This window comes from Zeugodacus cucurbitae, chromosome 2 (assembly GCF_028554725.1).
Source record: "Zeugodacus cucurbitae isolate PBARC_wt_2022May chromosome 2, idZeuCucr1.2, whole genome shotgun sequence".
NCBI lineage: Eukaryota > Metazoa > Arthropoda > Insecta > Diptera > Tephritidae > Zeugodacus > Zeugodacus cucurbitae.
This window is the reverse complement of record NC_071667.1, coordinates 23,091,344-23,117,104: the sequence shown is the minus strand read 5'-3', so window position 1 is coordinate 23,117,104 and position 25,761 is coordinate 23,091,344. Positions and strand designations below refer to the sequence as shown.

At 33.5% G+C, this 25,761-nt stretch overlaps 1 protein-coding gene across 2 annotated transcripts in view; it reads right to left on the bottom strand.

The window, feature by feature from the left end:
• Positions 1-208: 208 nt before the first annotated feature.
• The window catches only part of Orct_10 (organic cation transporter protein), a 30,945-nt gene continuing 5,392 nt past the window's right edge, over positions 209-25,761 (bottom strand). The window contains exons 1-7 of one of the 2 annotated variants that reach the window (XM_029043158.2): positions 15,639-16,067; positions 6,385-6,766; positions 6,018-6,285; positions 3,408-3,798; positions 3,097-3,277; positions 2,864-3,009; positions 209-1,416 (exon numbers count right to left, since the gene is read on the bottom strand). In XM_029043158.2, coding sequence (XP_028898991.2) covers positions 1,321-1,416; positions 2,864-3,009; positions 3,097-3,277; positions 3,408-3,798; positions 6,018-6,285; positions 6,385-6,766; positions 15,639-15,962 — 1,788 coding nt within the window. In that variant the 5' untranslated portion in view covers positions 15,963-16,067 and the 3' untranslated portion in view covers positions 209-1,320. Of the gene's footprint in view, positions 1,417-2,863; positions 3,010-3,096; positions 3,278-3,407; positions 3,799-6,017; positions 6,286-6,384; positions 6,767-15,638; positions 16,068-25,761 lie in introns of those variants that run through there. The other variant, XM_011191294.3, reaches the window with a different exon arrangement.

Sequence of the window (25,761 nt, the reverse complement as noted above, 5' to 3'; positions counted from 1 at the left end):
GACTCCACTTGTTAGTGTTATTTTCCAACTTCAAAACGATTTCAATAGACAACACCGCTTCTCAAGCGCTAGATATACTATATTTACTGGGATGTTTTAAAAATTTCATTTGATATAATTCCATGGTATAAATTTTATATACACATATAAAAGTGGTATATGTTCGACATATACAATACATGTATGGGTACTTAACTTCGCGGAACGTAACTAAGCTTATGTAAATGTGTATAACTGTTTCTCTTCAGTCTAAACTAAAAGTTTTCTTCAGCTTTTTTTAATTTTAAAAAGCAAGCTTGCCAGCAGAACTAGAGCTTTTTCTGTGCGATTCGGTGGTGTTTGTTACAGATAGAGCTTTGCATATTTAGACGGCTATGGAAAGCTTTAGCTTTTAAATAAAACTTTTATTTATTTATTTTTGACAGTTGAAATTGTATTTTAATTCTACAACTTAAATATTATTTAGCTTAAAATAAAATATTTAATATTTTGTTTATATTTTTGGAATTATAGTAAACATATGTATGTATATAGTATGCTTGCTTATACCATAGAGAAATATCTAATACTTTTGAGGGATTTTAATGATTAAAGTGTGAATAAATGCACGTATATAAATGGTTCTTTGTAAGCGAGTGGCCAAATAATAATTAATTAATGTGTTCAAAACAAACTCATCGAAATTATACTTAAAATAGCGGTATACATACTTTCCGCTAGTTCACAAAGTTACAAAGGTATTATAGTTAATATAAGGAAATACAGTTGAACCTCCCTAACTCAAATCACCATAATCCAAAAAAAAACTTCTAGTTAGAGATACTTTGAGTTAAGGAAGATAATTGTATGTAATTTGAAATTTGTATGAAATTTGAAATTTGTATGAAATAGAAAATGCCAATTCAAGAGTTCGAGTTGTGGAAGTTCAACTGTATATTTTAGTGCATAAACATATAAAATCGCTTTAAAATATGTTGTTTTCTAATGTAAGAGAGTAAAGATTATTTTTATCTGCGGCAATTAAAGTATTTAATTTTCTGGCCTATTATTTCTGCTCTTCACTTAATTTTACATTCGTATACATTTGATATACATTTAACTGTCATTATTTTTTCACTTAAACTATTTTAGTACTTAATTAAAAACGAAAATTCCATTTGTCAACTGCCAAATAGTTACGTTTATCACAGTTTAGACAGCTTCGAAATGTAGGCCAATTGGTATAGTTTTCTAATATAATATTTTCTCTTATTAGTTTTTCTTTCTTTTTTTATTGAAGAGAACTCTTCACATTTGCACCATTTTCTCTTTAGTATATCCTTACTGTTGTATGTCCTTCATAAGGAATAACGAAATAGCGCCAATTATTCCACTCACACCCATTATACTCATTGGCAGCAGCGGATCCACATGTTCCTGGAAGGGTACAAATAATAATAAAAATCAATAAAATTAATCTTAACAAGTAAGGAAGGGCTAAGTTCGGGTGTCACCGAACCTTTTATACTCTCGCAATTTATTTATTTAAATTTATTAATATAACTAACAATTTGATTCACATATTCGTCATATATGTATATGGTATAAAGTCCATTGAAAGTTTGAAAACCCTAATATTAAGTATATGGGAGATAGATGAAGTTATGACCCGATTTCACTCATTGTTGGCACGGAGACATATTATTAGAAGAAAAATATTCCCTCTGAATTCCTGCAAAATATCTGAGAGACTTAACTATAATTTCGGTAAAAAATTTCTTAGAAGTACTGAGATCCTCATATTCGATATATAGGATCTTGAAAACTTATGGACCAATTTCGACAATTTTTAGAAGGCGATGCCACTCTTTAAATACAGTATTTTTGCAAAGTTCTGTGCCGATATCTTCACTAGTACTTACTTTGTATATTGGAAAGTAAACTATTTAGACCGACTTCAGAGTTCTGGTATATGGGAAGTAGGCGTGGTTGTGAACCGATTTGGACTATTTTCACAACATATCATTGGAAAGCTAGGAAGATATTATGAACCGAATTTCATTGAAATTGGTCGAGTAGTTTCGGAGATATGGTTTTTGACCCATAAGTGGGCGTAACCACGCCCATTTAAAATTTATACCGTTTTGAGTGCAGAACTTCTGTGCGATCTTTATAATGCAATTTAAGGTTTCTGGTGTTTTTCCTTACTGAATTAAAGCATTTTTTAGTAGTTTTCAACATAACCTTTGTATGGGAGGTGGGCGTGGTTATAATGCGATTTCCTCAATTTTTAGACTGTATAAGGTAGTACCTTATAGAAACGACTCTAGAAAGTTTCCTTGAAATAGCTTTATTAGTTTGCGTGATACGCACATAAACCTTAGTAGGGGGCGGGGCCATGCCCACTTCCCCAAAAAAATTACATCCACATTTGCCCCTTCATAGTGCAATCCTTCATACCAAATTTTACTTCAATAGCTTAATTTATGACTTAGTTATAGCTCTTTATGTGTTTTCGGTTATCGCCATTTTGTGGGCGTGACAGTAGTCCGATTCCGTCCATCTTCGAACTTAACCTTCTTATTGTGCCAAGGAACACATGTTCCAAGTTTCATTAAGATATCTCAATTTTTACTCAAGTTACAGCTTGCACGGACGGACAGACGGACGGACGGACAGACAAACAGACAGACATCCGGATTTGAACTTTACTCGTCACACTGATCACTTTGGTATATATAACCTTATATCTAACTCGTTTAGTTTTGGGACTTATAAACAACCGTTTTGTGAACAAAACTATTAACTTTCTTTAGCAACTTTGTTGCGAGAGTATAAAATATGCAAATTTTTAATAAATATTTATAATTAAGTAATCACTCACCAGAAGCCACATGTAGGGCACTAAGATTAACGCAACACCCGCAGCCAGATTTCCCATGCCCACACCAAAGTTACGCACAACCGTTGGGTACTGCATGGCCGTATATGATGGAATAATGGCATTATTGGCACCAATAACGCATTTTGCTGCACGAAAAACAATCAAAATTATTTGAAGTCACGTTAAATGTATATTTGAAGTCTACGTCTTAATTAATAACAAATACAACTCACCAATTATGGCCAGCACTACAATGACGGTTTGGTTGTCATCTCCGGTTGGCACAAGGTTTGTAGCTAAGCAACTAATCCCGGGCACAAGCATATATGCTATTAGACTACGCCGCAAGCCCACTTTCAATACCACAAAAATGCTAACGCAAATAGCAACCGCTTCAATACCGCCGGCGACGCTCTGCGTAGAAAATATTATAATTTTACGTGAAATGTTAATGAATAAAATTTTATTCTAGACAAAATTCCCACTGATATACTACTCATTCGTATTATCGTTCACTATGTTTAATTGCCCACTTCCAACTTACCGTATTTAGGTAGATGTCACCACCCAAATTGCTCAAATGCAAGGTCAATCCATAGTAGATGATAATCAAAGTCAACCAAACAATCAAATTCATGGCTTCGGTGGTGCTTGCGGTTGTCGCTCCATTGCTGTCTGCGCCTCCTTCCGGCACCGACATAAATGCTGGCAGTGTGTGTTGTTGTTGTGTTTGTACGTTCGTCAGCTGACCTTTGACCGTAGCTGAACCATTGATGGGCTTCTGCATTGGTGGTGGCGCTGCAGCTTCTAATGTTTTCTTATAGTTCGGCGGCAGTGTGCGTTGGTTGAGCGCGGCAGCACGTTCTATGAGTGCATATAAATCGTTGAGACGTCCTTGCGCGAGTAGCCAACGTGGTGATTCTGGCATGCAGTACCTGGCATGTAGGAGTAATTGAGGAATGATTGAATAAGGAAGTGTATAATACCAAATTCAATTGATAGCTTTAGTGGCGGTGAGACGACAAAGAGGCTTAAATTATATTGGAAGCCAAATGGGATACTTAAAACCTCTTGTGGTAATAAATGGATAATACTGTGAACGATATTTAAATTTCTTTGTGCGTCTGGATGTATTGCATATGGAAGAGTCCAAATAATTACCTTCTTTACGTTTTTTGTTTTGGTTGACAAGTGATTGTATAAGAATCAGAAGTATGATTAAAAACTCTTATCAGCTTTTGTCAGTAGACGAGTTAGAGTGTCTTTGCTTCTCTCATGAGATCTCTCTCTCTCACTGTAAAAGCCTTTTAAAATCTTAAGGAAAGATTTTGAATTTTTCAGTCATAAAGACTGACTGGGATGAAAATTAGGAAATAGGGACTGACCATTTTAAGAATCTAGACCATAGTCTTTTGGAGATTCTATAAAAATTTAACGATTATTTATTTGTTTCGAAATATAAAAAATGCCTCTTCTCCTCTCTACACTTAAAAATATATTTAAAACATTCAAATAAATCAACCACAAAAATAGTACATACAAATAAAAATGTACCAGTTAAAATCCCATAAGCGAGCTCCAACATTAAAATAACGACAACAATAATAATATATTGAATTTGTTTATGATTTCAATTTGATTCCGTTTAAATGGGAATATTTAAAATATTTCAATATACTCATACATGATCCAAAAAAATATAATTTGGCATAAGTATTTAAGGGTATCTCGTTAGTCGATAGCACAAAAAAAGACGCAAAGAATGCACAAATTGATAAACCAAATAAGCAGATATACCGCAAACAAATTATGTAGACAATCTTATATACAAATGTGATCCCATAAGCAATCACATCTTGTGGGAATATCTAACATTCATGTGAAAGCGGTTGAATAAAACTTTGTTGTGACAATAGAGAAACGAAGGCGAAAGCAAAATATCACAGGAATGCTGAAATCACAAAGCATGAGCAAACGGTACATCAGTAGGGCGGCACAAGGCGCCATTGTGCGCTGACGACCCCGATTGAGGTAAAATGGAATTGATTTTAATTTCAATAAAAGTGATTTTCATTGCATAAACCAAAGGGTCGCTAGTAAAGAACTTGATCCATTGAAATGTCAACATGACTTCCATTTGTGTACATATGTATGTAATTTTACATATGTATAGATACCAAGTAAATGCATGAATACTTAATGGATACATTCCAAGTTAGTCAAGCGCATCAAAAAGGTTAAAATGGCTGACAAAAATGGGATAAGGTTAACTCGATAACAAATATGTAAGTGGCCTAGGTGTAGTTATGCAGAGAAATTCATTTTGCATTAACATGCTAACAATACCTAAACGGCAAATATGAATATATTTCGTAAACCATATAAATTGATATGATTCATTATAATCATTTTTATTTTGATTGCTGCGCATTTTTCAAAAGTCTATTGGCAACAGAAATATTAGAAAAAGGAAATCTCCTGGTTGCGTAATAAGCATTGATAATAATAAAGAATATTGTAATAATAAGTATATCAAACCAATTTGACGGAATTAACACCGTAAAACAGATGGTAATATTATTGATATATTTTCTGAATTCTAGTCTTAAGTTTGATGACTATTTTGTAGTGTTTAATATTTTGTGTCAGTTTGTTTCACAACAACAACAGTTTTTTTTAGACAATTTTTTGCCAACAAGGTGGCAACTCTTCTCTAAAATATATTTGATAAATCTCTCTCTTAAATCAGCTTAGTTTGGGGTCCATGTTGTAATATTTAAATTCGTTATAAACTTTTTTACTATCATTTTTTTAACAGGTGGCAACTCTAACTCTCCTTAAAAATAACTATACGTATTCTTAAACTTCGTCAGCTTGGCAAACATTTTTTTGTTTTATTTGCTTAATCAAAATGTTTAGTAACAATTTCTAAACAGGTGGCAATATTTTATTTTAAAACAATCTTTTTTGGAATTAACTATGCCATCCTTAAATGTAATGAAACATGTAAAGAGAGCAAAAGTGAAAATCTCCAAAAGTCATCGAAAGTTATAGAGCCCTTGTAGGATACTAAAGTTCCTCTCTAAATAAATAATAAATGTGTTTGAATATGGATCTAATTGTCTATAACCTCGAGTTCATGTATTTTACTTACCAAATCGATAATAAGCTCAACCACGGTAGAGTAATCACTAACTGCAGCTTCCGCCAATCGCGTATAAAATATGCGATACCAGCCATGAGAATATAAGAAATCGGCACTGGTAAAATATTTAAGATGCCCGTTATGGTGCGCCATCTGCCAGAAACCAACTCAACGACAAGAACGAAGCTAACCACAGTCACAGTCATTGAGGCAAAGCCGGCGATCACACGTAGCGTCATGAACATGGGCAAATTGACAGAGTAAGCCAGTAAGGTGCCTGGAAGAAAAAAGTACAGCACATTTGTTAGAACTTAAGATTTATTGAGAGAATTGGTCTTCTAGTAGGACGTTCCAAAATCTGAGAAATTTCACTCACCGGAAATAATTTGTACCAGCACGAAAGCCATCAGCGTATGCTTGCGACCGAAACGATCGGAGATCCAACCGCTCGAAACACTACCCACCGCTGCGCCAGCTAAGAAGCACATTTCAACCACACTAACCAACTTCTCATGACTGCAGATCAGGCCGAACTCCTCAATTAACGAGCGTGCACTGCCATCTTCCCGGGAGAACTCAAAATTGGTGCATGGTATGAGTTGTGCGGACTCAGCGGTGCCAGCGGATTCAGTTAGTTGCGTGTAATTCAAATTTAGTATCGTACAAGCGCCGGCGGGTTGGCTTAGATTTCTCCACAGCGACACATCCATATCGGGTGCGGTGTCAGGGCGTGCGCACCAGTAGTCCTTGGCGATGGTCTAAAGTGGTGATAAATAAAATAAATACATATTTATTATAATTAAAGACAAGAAGTTATCTTAGTTTATTATAAGTAAATAAATAATTGTTAAATGTCTTATAAATACTATTATTTGCCTATAGCATGGGTGTTGGCAAAACCGCAATTTAAATAAAATTAAATGCAGTTTCATAGCCGCTTAAGTTGATTTATTGCCTTTCGCAGTCTTCCAGTGCAGATTTATGTGAGAATTTATGGCACACAAACGATACGAAATTATACACACCTACGAGGGTGAGTTGATAAGTTGAGCAAGTCATAAGGAACGGTCACTGTACCGAATTTGTTTTTATTTTACTTGGTAAACAAGCTGTTCTAAAATAGATATTACAGACCGATCTTTCATAATCCTGGGAGAAAATATAGGAATCAACATTTTGAAGGTCTCGTTGATGTGACAGATTTTTGAACGTACGATGACAATACAATTCGGACGGTTACAATCAAGTCTTCTTAAAGACATCTCATATATCGATGCAACTTTCTGAGTCTATTACAAACGTTAATAGAATTCTCTGATTTAACAACTGGTGTTTTATATACTTCGCCTGCTCTGTGAAGACAGAGGAGATTATGCTCTTGAAACAAGTAACATTGCTCTAGAACAATTATAGTTTATTTGTCGAATCATTTCGAATTTTCAAGCCACCCATTTACTAAGCCATTGACTAAGCCACCCTCGTATAAAGAAATAATTATATCATAAACTATCATAAATTTTAACATTTTACGAGTATAAACACAAACCGACAAGCTTGATGAAAATTTCAGTAACTCAATGTTGGCATACACGAAAATTCACATCATGCACTGTCTTAGAAACACACTGAAGTGCCAACATCAGTCAAAGTCTGACGAAACGCTTCACGTGCACATAGACAACAAATTAAGTCCGTTGATAATTTTATGCAAGATATTTCTTACTAATATATATAATAATGAATATAATTAAAGCAATTTTAAGTGAAATAAAATCACATGTGTAGCCACAAATGGCAAGAACGTGACCTGTTGAGCACAATAAGTATTCGCAATTTGTTTAGCTTAATTAAATAAAACAAATAAATTCAGATAATTAACAAAAACCTGCGCTAATTTTCTCACCTGACATTGACATTTCGCACTGTAGTGTATGTTGTAGTAACTGTTAACTTGCTTACAGTTGATCTAACAGCGCTGTAGAAGTAGCTCACTTTTTTAGTAAACAGTTTTATCTGATTTCATGGTCAATTCCGAGAGTAAGGAGGTACTTTACTTTAATATTACAAATAATGTTTTGTTGGAAAAATTTGTTCACAAGGAAAACTGCTGATGGGAGTTCCTGATATTGGAGTATTGTAGTTTAACAAACTTAATGCGCAATAATCGTGCTATTAAGAGTAAGTGGTTCTCGCAGAATTATTATTATTATTTTGCGAAAAATATTTTCTTAAATAAACCAAACACTTCAAAAATCTCAATAACTATTTGTACTCAGAAAGAATAATCTCAGAAGTTGATGTTGAAATGAACTTATTTCATAGCAAAAATTAATTTATTAATTAGTTCATAGGAATTTGATATATTAATATTATACATTTTTGGGAATCCTATAGAAATAAGTTGATATCAATTACAATTTTACAAGATTTGGCAACCCTCTTCAAAAATATTAACATTTTAAACTCCGCGATTATTAAACTTATTTAGTTTCGTGATAATATTGTAATAATTCTCTGTAGTATTCTATCATATTAAAATTGCTTATCCCATGGCGACCCTTCTAAAAAATATAAAAAATGCTAAACGTTCTTAAAACCCTTCAGTTTGATGCGATTTGTACAAATTTATTTGTTTTAAAATAAATCAAAAAAGTAATAAATATTTTGAAATAAATTACAATTTATCTAATGATGACAACCCTACACAAGAATAAATTTAAAATCTTTATATTTTTAAATCTATGAAGTTTGATTAGCTATTTGAGTAATTCGTTTTTCTCAACAATTTAATTGAATTAAACAGGTGGAAATACTCCTCAGTAATTTTTTGAACACTAAATTTTTGTATTTTGAGGTCCATAATGTAATAATTTCTTATATTGTCAGTATTATTGAGTCAGTTGGTTTTTAATATTATACAAGGAACGGCTAATTTCGGGTGTAACCGAACGTTTTATACTCTCGCAATTTATTTATTTAATTTTATTAAAATAACAAACAATTTGACCCACATATTCGGCAAAGATACGGTATAAAGTCCATTGAGAGTTTGAAAATCCTAATATTACTTACATGGGAGCTAGGGGAAGTTATGAGTCGATTTCGCTCATTTTTGGCACGGAGACATATTATTAGAAGAAAAATATTCCCTCTGAATTCCTGCAAAATATTTGAGAGACTTAGCTATATTTTCAGTAAAAAATTTATTAGAAGCGCTGAGGTCCTCATGTTCGATAAATGGGGCCTGGAAACTTGGTAAGATTTCAACGACTTTTAGAAAGGAGATCCCACACTATAAATGCAGTATTTGTGCAAAGTTCTATTCCGATATCTTCACTAGTGCTTACTCTATATATTGTAAAGTAAACGATTCAGAGCGATTTCAAAGTTGTGGTATATGGGAAATAAGCGTGGTTGTGAACTGATTTGGCCTATTTTTATACAATAAAATGGAAAATGAACCGAATTTCATTGAAATTGGTCGAGTAGTTTCGGAGATATGGGGTTTTGGATCGTATGGTTTTTCGATGCCACATTACTTCAGTAGTATTTACATAACTTTTTAAACCATCTTTGTTCATAATCTCAATCTTGATCTGTTCCTCAGACGAAATTCGGTTCCAAGTCACATTTTTAACTAAAATGAAAGTTAGTTGTTGTTTTTATATACATGGAATTTTTTTTTTTTTCAATTATAGCTTTAGTTATTTTTATAATTCCAATAGTCGAGATTTTATCACCGCGACAGCTAAAAAACAAAAAAATCATTTTGCACATATATGTATGTATTATTTGCTATGAAGCAAGCCGATAGTGGACTAATACTAACTGTACTATGAGCAAGGTGAAATAAATCATTAATAAACATAACTGCATACTCAGAATTAAACTATTGTTCTTTTCTTTTGAGACTTACAAAAAAAAAATTAGAAATATCAATTGTGGACTATGTGGACTACTCAGTCTACATTAAATATTTTAGATCTTGGGTTCTTAAGTGAGTTCTGGGAATCTGGAAGGACTTTAATTTGTATCTAACCAAGGACTGTCCACGTGGAAGTAATACTTGGATAAGTTATTCTAATGCTACAACAACCACATAAACGGTCTCTAGATCTAAGTAGGGCTACCTTAAAATATTATTTAAGTTTGGGATTTTTAGTATCTCTTCTTTAATTTTCATCTTTAAAGATGGTGCCAAGTTCTTTTGGTCTTCAACTCGATTAGTTAGATTATAAGTCCGATAAATCAAAAACAAATTTTGCAAACAAAAATTAAATAAATCATTATTTTGAAAAGTAATTTAAATGATATATGAGTTCTTTAAACTCTCTTAAGACCTTCAGGATTCGGATTCGGATTCGCTTTTGCTATCAATGATCAAGTTGTTCAACGTTAAATTGTTCACTGAGTGAAAAACGCATTATTTATGCTAATATATCAGAATGGGTGCTATTGCCCTGCTTACTACAATTACACGCAACCACATTAAGGTGACTACAGCTAGTCCCACTCGAAGGCAAATGCTATTAAACTTCAACTGGAGTGTGCAAACGAACTAGAAATTCAAATTCATATTTCAGTACATATATAAATCAAGTAATGAAATCCACACACGCATGTGCCAATGTGGCGGGAAGTGGGGAAATACCAGTTCAAAGTCAAACATAAAAGCCATGCGCATTAACTAATATAACAAATGCAACAAAAACAAAGCAAGCGAAAAAACGAAAAAAATTAAAATGTAGTATAAAATAGCAATTAACCGCTTTGCAGCCATGACCATTACAAATAGGCGTACACGCTGTGCGCTTACAACGTCTAACTGTCGGACAAACAACTTTTACTCGCTTTGGCAAAAACAAAAACTACAAAAATTCACTTTCATTTCAGACACTGCCGCGATGAGTTTGTAATTAACACTAACTTGAACTTGAAAATGCTTCCGAAAAAACAACAACACATCAGCGTTTAGTGGACTAAAACAACAACACAAAATTTAATTACGGTATAATGTAATCACAATGATCGCCAGCCACTTGACACTAGCGCAGGTTACTCATACGCACCGCCCGACTTGCTTAACACATTCACAAATATATGTATATACATATATGCAGTTATAAAGTGCACATCTGTTTGTTTACAACAATATTATAGTATTTAAAATAAAATAGTTTAAGTGAAAAAAATCTGTAATCGCGGTTAATAACCTGCTGACAACTTAATTACAGCAACAAATCACAGTAACATCTCAACTAAATTAATTTACAACGTTTAACGCTCAACTATTTGTTGGCGGCGCCTCATTAGCTGGATGATAAGCATTTATATATGAAGCGAAATAAGTAACAACAACAAAAACAAAAGACGACAGCTGTCACGAAAATGTCAGCTGTAATATCATTGTAGTTGGTTTGGCTTTCAAAGAAGATCTGGATTTTGAATTCAGTGGTTTGCTTCAGAGGCTTCAGAGTTGAAGAAATCAGATATAAACTTCTCTGGATTATGGCAGCTTTCTTAAGATATTGTATATCTGATTCCTAAAGTCCCTCAATTCCATGAAAAATTTGTTTTGTAAAATGTAAAGGAGACGGAATATTGTATAACCCTGTAATAAAGTGTATTAATTTATAAAATAAATTAAACAGCTCTTGTTCACAATTAATAGAAACGTATTCAAGAAGCGTTTATTAATTGAAAATTACAAATCATCACAAATTTCAAAACATTCTTACCACTTTGTCTTCTCTGGCATGTTTCACTTTGCGTAGTAAAATTAGTTGTCAATCATCGTAGGTGATTAATATCACGGTTAGAGTCGAGTACGATTTAATTGATTATGGGAAATCATTTATTAGTTAATGTTACATTTATATTCGATGGGGGTTTACAAAGGTAATCAAATGTATTCATATAAATACCTCTCGCATATATGTATATATATGGTATACTATTTATATGGTTTTACCACTGCCTATGTGATGATCTAGACGGAAACTTGAAACAAATTTCAAAGCGCGCTGGAAGAATAACCGGGAAGCAAAACCACAAAAGTTAGTGTAAAGCGGTAGATCAGAAGTTTATTAAGTTTAGTGATTTCTACTGACACTCGATAGGAGGAAATGTAGGAACATGGTCGGCATACTCACTGGTCACAGTCTTGTGGCGGCGCACGCCAACAGCTCCATCTTGCTGATAGACCAGAGAAACAATGGAGCATCTCTTGTGTGCTTGTCTTGCATTATCAAGGCAACGGCTTCAGCATGTGGGGGCTTCACAGTACAATAATCTGGAAGGGATTTCTTTAGTGAAACCACATAACATTTTGAAGTTCCCGTCAAACGCAGGCATTCTAAAGGGTGACTACTCCTCATTAACTACCTGGCGGCACTCCATCTGGTATCACAAAGGATCAAAACTTGTCTATGTGTGGCTTTTCGGCCTACCAGATTAACCTAACTTAACCTTTTGTCCAATACCCAGTTATGTGTTGGATTTATTTTATAAGGACTATTCTAAGGAAATAGAAAGATCCGATTTGAGTCAGATATACATCGTTTTTTCTCGAAAGTTGTTGTCATTTTGAAGAAATCACCCGTCCTTTTCTTGAGACTAATTTTTTATTCGCTATAGACAAGAATATGAACCAAACTCACTATAAATCAAGTAACAACTATCAAAAGGACCAACTCCGAAAGAATTATCGCCTTATTGAAAACCACACGTCTAAAAAACACCCGTTACAACTCGCATTTTACTAATGCCATATATTAGAAATATAATGAATTTCTTTCTATATAGATACATATGTACATGTACTATGAACCCCCTGCAATGAACTATCAGTACAGTGGATGTGCCATTTTCTACATAATTTTTGAGTTATTTTTACTATTTTATTCTTACATTTAATAATTTCGATAAATAACATTATTTATTTGAATTTTTCTCTGTGGCTACCATGGCACGGTTTTTCACATATTTGCATAAGCTTTGTGGCTTTCATGTTTATAATTTATTATCAAAAACTCTAATGAGTATTGATAAACCTTCACAAAACTAATAATTGCGTACACATAACATTATTATTATGCGATTGATTATATACGTTTTCGTAATTTTTGAGTAGAAACAAGTAAGGAAGGGCTAAGTTCGAGTGTAACCGAACATTTTATACTCTCGCAATTTATTTATTTAACTTTATTATTATTATATAATACACAATTTCACCCACATATTCGTCATATATATTGTATAAAGTCCATTGAAAGTTGGAAACCCTAATATTAGGTTAGAAGCACCGAGGTCCTCATGTTCAATATATGGGGCCTTGAAAACCTATGGTCCGATTTCGGCGATTTTTAGAATGCTGCCACACTATAAACGTAGTATTTGTGCAAAGTTCTGCATCGATATCTTCACTAGTGCTTACTTTATATATTGTAAAGTAAACGATTCAGATCGTCTTCAAAGTTCTGGTATATAGGAAGTAGGCGTGGTTGTGAAGCGATTTGGCCTATTTTCACAACATATCATTGGGATGTAAGGAAACTATTACAAACCAAGTTTCATTGAAATTGGTCGAGTAGTTCCTGAGATATGGTTTTTGACCCATAAGTGGGCAATGCCACGCCCATTTTCAATTTTTTAAAAAAGCTGAGTGCTGCTTCCATCTGCCATTTCTTATGTGAAATTTAGTGTTTCTGGCGTGTTTCGTTAGTGAGTTAACCCACTTTTAGTAGTTTTCAACATAACCTTTGTATGGGAGGTAGGCGTGGTTATAATCCGATTTTCTCCTTTTTTGGACTGTATAAGGTAGTGCCTAAAAGAAACGACTCTAGAAAGTTTCCTTGCAATAGCTTTAGTAGTTTGTGAGATATGTACAAAAAACTTAGTAGGGGGCGGGACCACTCCCACTTCCCCAAAAAAATTACATCCACATATGCCCCTTCCTCGTGCGATCCTTTATACCAAATTTTACTTCCATAGCTTTATTTATAGCTTAGTTATGGCACTTTAAATGTTTTCGGTTTTCGCCATTTTGTGGGCGTGGCAGTGGTCCGATTACCCATTTTTGAACTTAACCTTCTTATGGTGCCAAGAAATACGTCTTCCAAGTTTCATCAAGATATCTAAATTTTTACTCAAGTTACAGCTTGCACGGACGGACGGACAGACGGACGGACAGACAGACATCCGGATTTGAACTTTTCTCGTCACCCTGATCATTTTGATATATATAACCCTATATCTAACTCGTTTAGTTTTAGGACTTACAACCAACCGTTATGTGGACAAAACTATAATACTCTCGTAGCAACTTTGTTGCGAGAGTATAAAAACTTGTTAGTTTCTAATACAAAGTCTGCATATTTTTTTGCAAGCACTGGATGGCCTTTACTGCTTTTTCTAAAAGTAAAGAAAGCACTGGCGGAGGTTGGACTAGTTTAGGAGGGTGTAGACTCTGCTTTTATTTCTTCTATTATATCATAGGTGATCAGTCGAGGTGAAAAATATTTTAGTATTTGCGATTCCGATACAACGACATACATATATGTCAATGTGTTGAAAACGCTTGTATCATTTATAAATTTTGTGATCTGTAAATGAAGTGATCTGTACTTTTACAACTGAGCGACCAACATTTTAATTTATATATGATTTCTTTGATAATGGTTCACTGATAAAATGAGAATTTTATTTTTGAGATCAACAAATATTAAAATTGTGTAATTTGTTTAATAAATTTGTCTTAAATGAGTTTCCATCTGATTATAAATACATGAATCATTTTATTATGTTGAAAAGTGAGGTTTAATATAAAAAAGTCAATTGGCAACACTTCTTAAAAAATATTTACAGATATACACTTTTTTGAGTCACTTTGATGTTTGGTGATTTTATTTTTTTGGTTAAATTTCTATTTTCCGTAATTTTTTCAACACGTGGCAACCTCTTTTTGCAGAAAATATTTGTTTATTACACCAAAAGCTGTGAAAAAATATTAGATATGCTGACGATCTGTATGTAGTATAGAGTTTGTATACTTTGTATAGAGCTAGTGTGACGGAAATAATTCGTTAGGTCACACAATCGATGGATTTCATTTAAAGAAATTAATTAATTTGGTAAATTACTTACTTAACAAATTAAATCAAATTTCATTTTTTTATTGCAACATCTACTGATTTGGCGCTCCCCTCATGCTGCGCCTGTGTGTATTCATATAACGAATGCAATAAATGCATAAAAAGTAAATTTATTCACCTCCCACCGTGAATTATTGCTTTGAAGTGTTAGAATTTCAATTTGCGCACATTAACAAAAAAATGCACTTTACAAATATTTATTTTAAATGCAAGCAAACATAAAAAAATCACAACATGCAATTTATGCAATTCAACCAAAGCCAGTATTTACACAACAACTAAAAAATATAAGTGTGTATTAAAACGCGATTTATTAAAATATATATTAACGACAAATAAAAGCGCTTTATGAAAAAAAATCAGCGAAAAACTAAAGTGGCTTTACTGGTGTTACGTCACTCACTTTTGCACAATTGAATACATACATATGTAGCTACTATATATGTACATATATGTATATGGTAAATTTTTCACTCACTTGAAAGACGTAGCAGAATATGTGTAGAGTGGAGGCACCTTGAAAGGCGGATAGCAAGCAACACCAAATCACCTGCCAGCGGCCGTTTTCACCGAACATGCGCGCCAACACTTCACTCTGCAGACGCTCGAGCGCGTCGTTGACGTCCACGCAACCGCTGTAATGGTCATCCTGTTGCTGTTGAGCCGTTAATATTTCAACTTTCGATTGCGTAAGTCGCTGTGGTGCCTGTGGTGTCTCAGTGAAGTCAATACCAAGGAAGGCAACATGCTCCTCGCTGTCGTCAGTCGTTGGCTTTTTTGGTGTTTTTTGTATTTTGTGCATTTCGGCTGGACTAAGTGAGTTTATAATTGCTGAAAATGTCGTCACAAATGCGCAGTTACAGTATTAGGAACCGTTACCAAACGCGTCTTAGAGATGAAAACAACTGTGCTCTGGGTGGCAATTTCAGAATGTTGCAACTCAATTTCAAAACAAATACTCGAAATGAATCTATGTATGTATGGGTTACAAAGTTGCATACATATACAGAAAGTATATATGTATATATACTCATTTATATACATATAAAAATCTGAATTTGAGCATGTGTGTTTGTTGTAATTTATTAGGCAGCAAATGTACAATCACTTTTTTTGTAATTAAACATAAAGCAATTGCAACAGCAGCAACAACAATAACAACAACAACAACCACAATGACATGCAACAATAATGAAAATAATAGAAAAGCAAACAATGGCAACAATTTAACAAGTACTATAAAATTGCCGCATTTAATATAAGTACTTCAACACCTGGTGCTGCAACAACAACACCAGCGAGTTACAACAAAAAAACCTCATAAAGAATAACAAAAAAAAAAAAAAAAATACAAAAACAACTCGCAGTACCGCACTGAACTACAGTTTTTATAAAAAAGGCAATCATGCTGCCACGAGTATCACTTACACCACATACACACATACATATACATCCATACGCCCGCCGCGCCGCAATGCCCCCGCCAACTCTGTGTGTATGTGTGCCGCTAGCATTTCATATTCTAGTTTCATTTACTTTTATCTTTAATTTATGCTATGATTTCAACGATGTTGTTGTTGTTGCATTTAATTTTTTTAATTGTTTTTTATAAATTTAATTTGTGTTGAAAAAACCCCGTACGTTATTCATTTTCATTAGCGCATATATACATACATAAATATTTGTTGTTTTTTGCCTTTCAACCTTTTTTTTCTGAGTGGTCTGTCAGTCTCAGACAATTCCTATGCGCCATAGTGCAGTAATCTTATGTCCAGCGGTTGCTGGAATTATGTGTAATATTTTGTACGCTCAGCGGCCGCATTAGTCACCGCGTGAATGCACTGGAAGAAATGCCTCCTTTTTTGAGAACAACGGATACATTAACATTATAAATTCAAATAAAAAATTTATTTTTCCAATTCTTTGTTAATTCCTAAACCATTTTTATGTATTATAAAAAAAATTATATTGTATTTTGTAGAATCTAATCTCACTATTTCAACGCTGTTTCCGTGAAAAATTCAAACTTTCTGCTTGATCGAGAAAGCAACTAATTTTCATGACAAATTCTTCAAATTCAAAATGTCCAAGAATTGGTTAGCGTACTCCTTGACTTAAATAGATCTACTTCAAAAGTGAAATCTCAATGGTAAGTTTACAAAGGACACTTTTAGACTTAAAATACCAGTATATTTTTTTAAGATCAAACAAGTATAGCGCAATTTTAATGTTTAGGTGAAAAATATCGCTAATTCCATGATCACTGAATATATTTTTTAAAGATTCCTACAATTCCTTTCATTTTCGATCATATAGAGTTAAAATCCCGATTAAAATCAATAATGTGGAGATTTTATCTATGGCCCCGATATGAAACATCGGTTCAATCAGTTGTATGGGAGAGGATGAAGTAGATCTCAACAGATGCAAGATCTTAATGCTTTAGCTTTTAGTCCTTCAGCTTTCTAGTTTAACTTCTTCTTCTTGACTGGAGTAGACACCGCTTACGCGGTTATAGCCGAGTCCACAACAGCGCGCCACGCATCTCTCCTTTTGGCAGTTTGATGCCTGATGACAGGTCCTTCTCCACCTGGTCCTTCCATCGGAGTGAAGGTCTCCCTCTTCCTCGGCTTCCACCAGCGGGTACTGCATCGAAAACTTTCAGAGCTGGGGCACTTTCGTCCATTCGAAAAACATGATCCAGCCAGCGTAACCGCTGTCTTTTTATTCGCTGGACTATGTCTATGTCGTCGAACAACACTTACAGCTCATCATTCCATCTTCTACGGTATTCGCCGTTGCCAATGTTTAAGGGACCATAAATCTTTCGTAAAATGTTTCTCTCGAAAACTCCTAGTGCCGTCTCATCGGATGTTGACACCGTCCACGCTTCTGCACCATAAAGTAGAACGGGAATGGTGAGGGGCTTGTAGAGTTGAGGTTTTTGTTCGTCGAGAGAGGACTTTACTTTTCAATTGCCTACTCAGTCCATAGTAGCACCTGTTGGCAAGAGTGAGAGTTGCATTTCAAGGCTGACATTATTATTAATGGTGTTGATGCAATTATTACAACTTTAAAGTTATGACTGTCAACAAGAACGTGGGAGCCAAGATGCGAATGCGCTGACTATTTGTTTGATGACAGGTGATATTTCGTCTTGTCCTCGTTTACCACCAGACCCAATCGCTTCGCTTCCTTATCCAGGCGGGAAAAAGCAGAACTAACGGCGCGGGTGTTGTTTCCAATGAGATTTAACTATCTGGTATTAAAGTATAAGTATATAAGTATGTTTACGATGTCGGAGAAGGATCCCTAGCTTAATGTTCAATTTTTTTATATTTACTGTCTGTTTGTCTTCCGCAGTCTAGCTTATCCACGGTGTCGTTTTCACCCGTTCTGAATCGTCGAAACCATTCCTCTGCAGTTCGAAGTGATAGAGTACCATCCCCAAAACAACTTTAATATCACAGAACGTTTCTCTAGCGGATTGGCCATTAACGAAAAGAAACTTTAAAATAGCGCGAATTTCGGCGTTAGTGAACTCCATGTTTACACGTCTATAACTGTTGAATGCAATATCCAAACTAATCATGCATAGCGTCGTTTTGTAGGTTTTGTGAAGACCTTTCAAAGATGTATAGTATTGCCAGATACGAGTATGTAGCGCTTTATACATAGCCGGGAAATTCAAAAGACCAAAAGGCGGAAGGGAGATATTTGCCAACCTGATATATAGTTATTTTGAACGCTTTAGTTTAAAAAGATCTGATTTACTTGGATACTGTTCTACCATATTTTATAAAATGAAATGAGTAGTTGTAGACAAGACATGTATGGTTAAAATTGACTGGATGTTTGGAATTTCGCCACTAAAATATTCATATTTAAACTTGTTTTAGTAGAAGGATGTGGCCTAACTTTTTAGTTGCAGTAAATATGCAAATCTTATACAAATCCGACATTTTAATATTAAACATAACATAAAGTTATTTCTAATATAATACTATAATTGCATTGTAATTTATTAGCACCAGTGAATTGCAAGTAACACCAACCAATTACAATTAGGGAATAAAGACTGTGCATTTACGATACTATATTTATACATATTTATTTATATATAAATCTCACGACATGTGTTTATTTAATAATTTTCTTTAGAAATTCACAGTTAAGCTTTTAATTTTTAATTTAATTTAATTTTAATTGAAAAGTTGACATTTCTTTCGAAATCCTTATTTGTGGTTATGAACAATAATGCAAAAAAATATTTATTTTCTCAAGTTATTAGAAATGGGTACGCATTCCTCTTTTGCAATGTTTTGTAGCTGAGATCATCGACATTTTATAAAACTGTTGAACGTGACATGGCAGTAAGGAACTGTACATATCAAACTGTGGAATGATACAATTTCATGTTTAGTGAAATTCTCTGCTCCTTCGCTTTTTCACAGATTTAAATGTTATATTATATATGACTGGTACTGAAAACTTAAAAGATATATTTAAAATTGAATAATTTTTTTACTTAAATCATTTAAATATAATATCACAATTATAGTGTTTCTTTATTTAATTATTATTTCACTTGAAAATTTCAAACAGGTGACAACTTTTTAAACTTTCTGGTTTAAAATAATGCAAAATGCTATGACAAACGAGTAGCAAAAAGATTTGTTACTGTTCAGCCTTTAAATGCTATCGCGTTTAATATTGCGAGCGTAACGGATTTTTGTCACGCTACACAAATTCGTTGCAGCCGGTAAATTTTCTTTTAGCTAATAAAGATTCAAAGATATAATGTAACCTTATATTACCTTTTAAGTTAATTTCCATAAGCATAGTTGATTGCGTATTGCAATCGTTAACTGCATGATTTAGGTTCTAAACCGCAATCATGTTACCTTGAAAGATATGTGCATGCTCAGTGAAGCGTTCTTCAAGTACTTACTACATAGAAATTATATTGAAATTATTAGGGTTTATAAGCAAAGAATTCTCTAAAACCAAATAAAATCGCATGCAATTCAATACATATGTATATACAACAACGCATGATTATTGCAATCAAGCACTGTGTGAGCTTACTTGTCATCACCGCGTAATTTTGTTACATCACTAATCGTTGTTGTTGTTGTGCGCATTTAATCTAATTACAAGCTGGCAATACATGCTTGCTATAACGGCACGCGACCGCAAACCACTTGCTGCAAACCGAAAAAGCAACAACAACGACAATAGAGAGAGACAGGTTATCTGCTAAGTTATTATTGTTGTTGTTTTATTGTACTGTTAGAAATGGAATAACTGCGCGTAAGCTCGAATTGTAGCGCTTGAAGTGTGCAAATAAATGCACTTAAGCGCTTCAACGCTTATTCTCCTATGCGTGGCTAACTTCTTAATTTGAACAAATTTCTCTAACTTTAATGCTTATTTATTTTGTTAAAATGCAATTCACACTTACGGAAACAAATTTTCAACAAATTTCGCTTAACTCCACTTAATTGCTTACTTAACAAACGGCACCGGAATTCTCATGCTGCTATTTTCGTAGACGTGTCTCTAAACTCGCCGATTTTCTGAAGTTTAATTATGTCATTAAGTTAAGTGTTAGAATTATGTTGAACACACTTGCTTGATAATCTGATGATCATGCTGATAAATATCGCAATTTATTGGCGCGACATTAGTACTAAGTTTGTTTCGAATGTTTTCTGATGATTATAGGCAGTGTGAAACGGCAACGTGAAAAGGTCAGAGGGGTTTTTAGATTTCACAACTTTTTTTTTTATTTCGATGAAATGCTTTTGGGGTAATGATTTTTTTTTCAAAAATTATACTCAGAGACTATCCGATTTATTTACATAAAATTGTAACTATAGCTTCAGAAAAGAAAAAAAGAGAAAGGGTCTCTTAAAAAGATTTCGAAGAATGGCTCAATAGTTTTTTATATACTCAAACACATACATACTTGATAAAATCTGAGGGAGCGATTCGATGTTTTTTCTTACTTCCCGAATAAATAATTATTAACTTCAATTCAATTCCTTAAACTATGTTTTATGTGATAACGACTTCCTCACGTTCAATACTAATCTTACAGAGTTCTAGTGGTTTTTTCCAAACTTCTCCTTACCACATTGATATTTAACTAATTTGATATTCATATTATACATATACCCCTCCATAGCGAGTGTCGACTGACAGTAGTATAGGCTTCAATCGATTGAATCGATTATATTTAATTTTGCTATTGTGTAACGTGATCGTCAAAATTCAAAAATTTCTAACGATTGAAAGTTTTCTGTCGACAAATCAGCGATTGAAATTCATTTACAGTCGTTGGTTGAGCGATTGATCGACACTTCCAATAGCACCGGTAGTCGACAATCTCTCAGTAGTTGTTTTTTTTAATACCAGTCGACACTCGTAATAGGGGTGATAGATTTTCCCCACAATTTTTTATTAGTACGAATAAATTAATCCAATTAGCTGAAAGTGTGATGACAATTTAAATAATTCTTGATGTGATAATCATACGTTATTCGCTTGGGAAGCTCGTTATACAAGAAACCAGTTTTCATAAGGCGCCTAACATTCATTCTCACATATGTAAGTACATATATTTTCGAATATTTATTAATATTATTTTCTTTTTGTAGAGAACAATGACCTTCCTCAACGTTTACCGGCAACAAATTCTAATGAATAAACAAAACTTTCGCTTTCCATTGAATAAATTCAAGAATAACTTTGCCGGTCTAGGTATTTTAACGATTGATATACATATGCGCAAAATATAGGTAACAACCGACTTTCTCGTACAAATCAATGAGCATTCAAGTTCAAGTTCAACGCACTACGTTTGAATTTGTTTATATTTTTATACTCTCGCAACCTGTTGCACAGAGTATAATAGTTTTGTTCACCTAACGGTTGTTTGTGTCACCAAGAAATATAAGAGTTAGATATGGGGTTATATATGTATACATAAATGATCAGGATGACAAGTGGATTTGAAATCCGGATGTATGTCCGTCCGTCTGTCCGTGCAAGCGATAACTTGAGTAAAATTTAAGATATCTTCATGAAACTTGGAACATATGTTCCTTGACACCCTGAGGAGGTTGCTTTTGAAAATGGGCAAAATCGGTCCACAGCCACGCCCACAAAATGGCGGAAACCGAAAACCTATAGAGTGTCATAATTAAGCCATAAAGTTATGAAAATGAAATTTTGAACATAGGATCCCATTAGAGAGGGGCACATTTGGATGTAATTTTTTTGGAAAAGTGGGCGTGACCCCGCCCCCAAATAAGTTTTTTGTATATATCTTGCAAACCAATAAAGCTATATAAACCAAACTTTCTACAGTCGTTTATTTTAGCCATTTTCTTATACAGTCCAAAAATGAAAGAAATCGGATAATAACCACGCCTACCTCCCATACAAAGGTTAGGTTGAAAATTACTAAAAGTCTCGAATTGTGTTATCTTTATAAAATTACATCAATAAATTGCGAGAGTATAAAATGCTCGGTTACACCCGAACTTAGCCCTTCCTTACTTGTTAAGTAAGGGTTTATATATAAATATAAACAAGGTTGTTAATCTGAAGATCATAATGAATACCATTTAACTGAATAGAAAAAAATATCAGTTATATGCTGACTAATTGAAAGAACCTGTATTTGTATTCAGAAATTTATTTGTTCACTTTTTCTTATCAAAATTCATTTATATTCGGTGCTTTTAAATAACTTTGATAAAATAATTTCAGTAAAAATGTTTATATTTTCGAGGGACGCTTCGAGTTCGGTATTGCAGGTGGTTTGATTAAGTTTGAGACTGTAATATACCTTGTGACAATGTTTTAGTAAAACACATTTTTGGAACACCAAAATTATTGAAAATTGCAGTTCGCCTGAAGTCTCATCCTTTTTTAGGGCTTTACTCAAGTTTCATTCATCATGAGATAAGTTTCATACAACGATTTTCTGAACAGCAATATTAAACACTTAGCTGGTCCAGAAGTGAACATTATTCGTGGTATTTAGGAAGATATCCGAACAGAAAAATTCTTTCAGAACATCAACTAATTATTCTTTCTACGACGTTTGAAAATCTTAGAGTCGTTCGCTTTTGCACTTAATCAAAAAGCTCCATTGGGTTTTAAAGATTCGAATAAGTGCTTGACCACTTTCTACTTTAATAGTTTTAACCCTTGATCTGGATTACTTTGGGTTGGAAATATCATTTAGTTGTCGTTGATTTCGAACTCTGATTATTACAAACCTCAAATAGCCCTCACAACTCGGCACACTATTACTTATGCTTATTTTTTTGTCAACGTTTCTCATAAATTATTCAGGAAAGGTATAATTAAAGAAACACCAAGTATCTAGTAAGCCCAAAAGTCCATTTAGCTACAATGAAGGTCTAGGTTCAGGAAGACTCCATATTGCTGTAATTTTTGATATAACGCTAGCTTTTATATCAAATATATTATAATATTTCAATGGCGATTTAATCAAAAATTGATCTCGAATTTTGTCAGCTGTTCTTTGTGATAGCTATCGACAGTTATGAGGTTATTTTTTTAACGGAAATAATGGATGTGTGTAAAAGTAACACAGGTGTTTATTATTTAAATACTAACTCAATGTATTTCAACAACTGTAAGTATCAGTCGGAAGCCTTTGTATATATTCACAAGTTGTTAACATGTCCCTGGGTAAACACACCCTAAATAAGTACAATCGAAAAGGAGTTGCTTACAACTGATCTTTTGTCATTGAATTACATGATTGATGACAATTAACAAGCTTAGGTGCATGAACTGGTTCGTCAGCTGTGCAAAAACAAACAAGTAAATTTCTTAATGTTTCCTCAAACATTCATGTCGATCATGATAAAGTGATATGCCATATACATATGTTTGAGAGTATGTATATAATGTAAATATGGTTTACTCCCCGAGAGCCTTGTTCAGCGACAAGCTTTTAAATGGTCCTTTTATGGCTTTTTACGCTGAACATGTTTATAAATCGATGTACATAGTTGTGGCAAGCACTTATTTACCTAGCAAATCGGTCTGAATGCAAATTATTAAAATATTTTAAATTTGCAGAAACGTATGCCATTTAAATATAATATCATAACTAAATGCATACCATATGCTATTATATGTTTGTAGGTACGTGCTCTTTAATAACTAATAATTTTAATTGAGGGAATTCAAATAATTCACTAGGTGTGTCCAAGTTGTGTGGTGGGAAACCTTATAGGCAAGCAAGTTATGGAAATATTTATATTGCACTAGTTGCTAACCCTGATGCATAGTGTATTTAGTTTAAATTCATATATATTTTGTTTCATTTCTATTTATTAGCATAAATTGCTTTTTTATCTTAATTTATGAATTTCAATTCATATAAAATATATTACCTTATTGTAAAAGTGCTAAACGTGGGCTAAAACGGCTTAAAACTAGTCTATACTATAGGAAATTTAGATGAATAAGGAAAGTTAGACGAATGTCTATGAGAACCTTGAGAAATGTCTGTCTTCGTCGGCTGAGTGTAAACGTAATACATGTCTGGAAGTTTGTGAGAACGTTGCTGGGTTGGGAAGGAAACACAATTACTTTGTTCAGTTATCATTTCCAAAATATCTACAAGCATTGAACTAAATGTGAATGCATAATATTTTAATGTTTTGTATACTATTACAACAGCTTCCGGACGCACGGACGGACATTCGGATTTTGACCCGTCTCGTCATCCTGATCGTTTTGATATATATAACCCTATATCTAACTCGTTTAGTTTTATGACTTACCAATAACCGTTATGTGAACAAAACTATAATACTCTCTTAGCAATTTTTGTTGCGAGAGTATAAAAATTCTAAGGAACTATTTTCCAAGGAGATAAATTAATGTTTGCATCTGAATAGATAAATTGATATTAGTATGAGTTTTTTCGTTATTAGGACTCAAGGAATCTGAGAGAAATCTGAGCGATGTCAGCGTCAGGAAATAAATCAAAATGTCAAAATGAAATTGACTTTATACTTAGTTTCGTAAATACCTCTACTTTGATTTTGAAATTTTTACCTCCCAAAACAATAGTAGTCTTTGATTTATTAACATGGTGGAAATTGTTCACATAGCCTCGACAAGGTTAAGTACGCAATTTTTTATTTAGTTTACAATCTAACACGACTTATTAGCATAGTTTTAACTTTTCCTTTTAGTAAAACTGCTATGTAAATATGTAGTTGCATTGAATGCAAGAGACTGACTCTTTTGCTTTAAGTCAGACTATTAAACATAGTATTGGTCATATAGTTTAAGAGTAAAAAAGTTTTATGTCCCCCGTAATTAGCGTTTTTTTACCTTTATTAGCTAGATAAATGCATGCAAATAACTCATCTTAAGTACCATACATGACTTTGCATCTGGTATTTTATTGTGGTCAAGGGTATTCGCCAATAAAAAATCTAAATTTTCTAAGTAAAATAAAAGTACGTCGGAAGAAGTGATTAGCGAGAGGTAACGGGAGAGATTCATACGAGTATGAAGCTTTTGGCATGCGTATT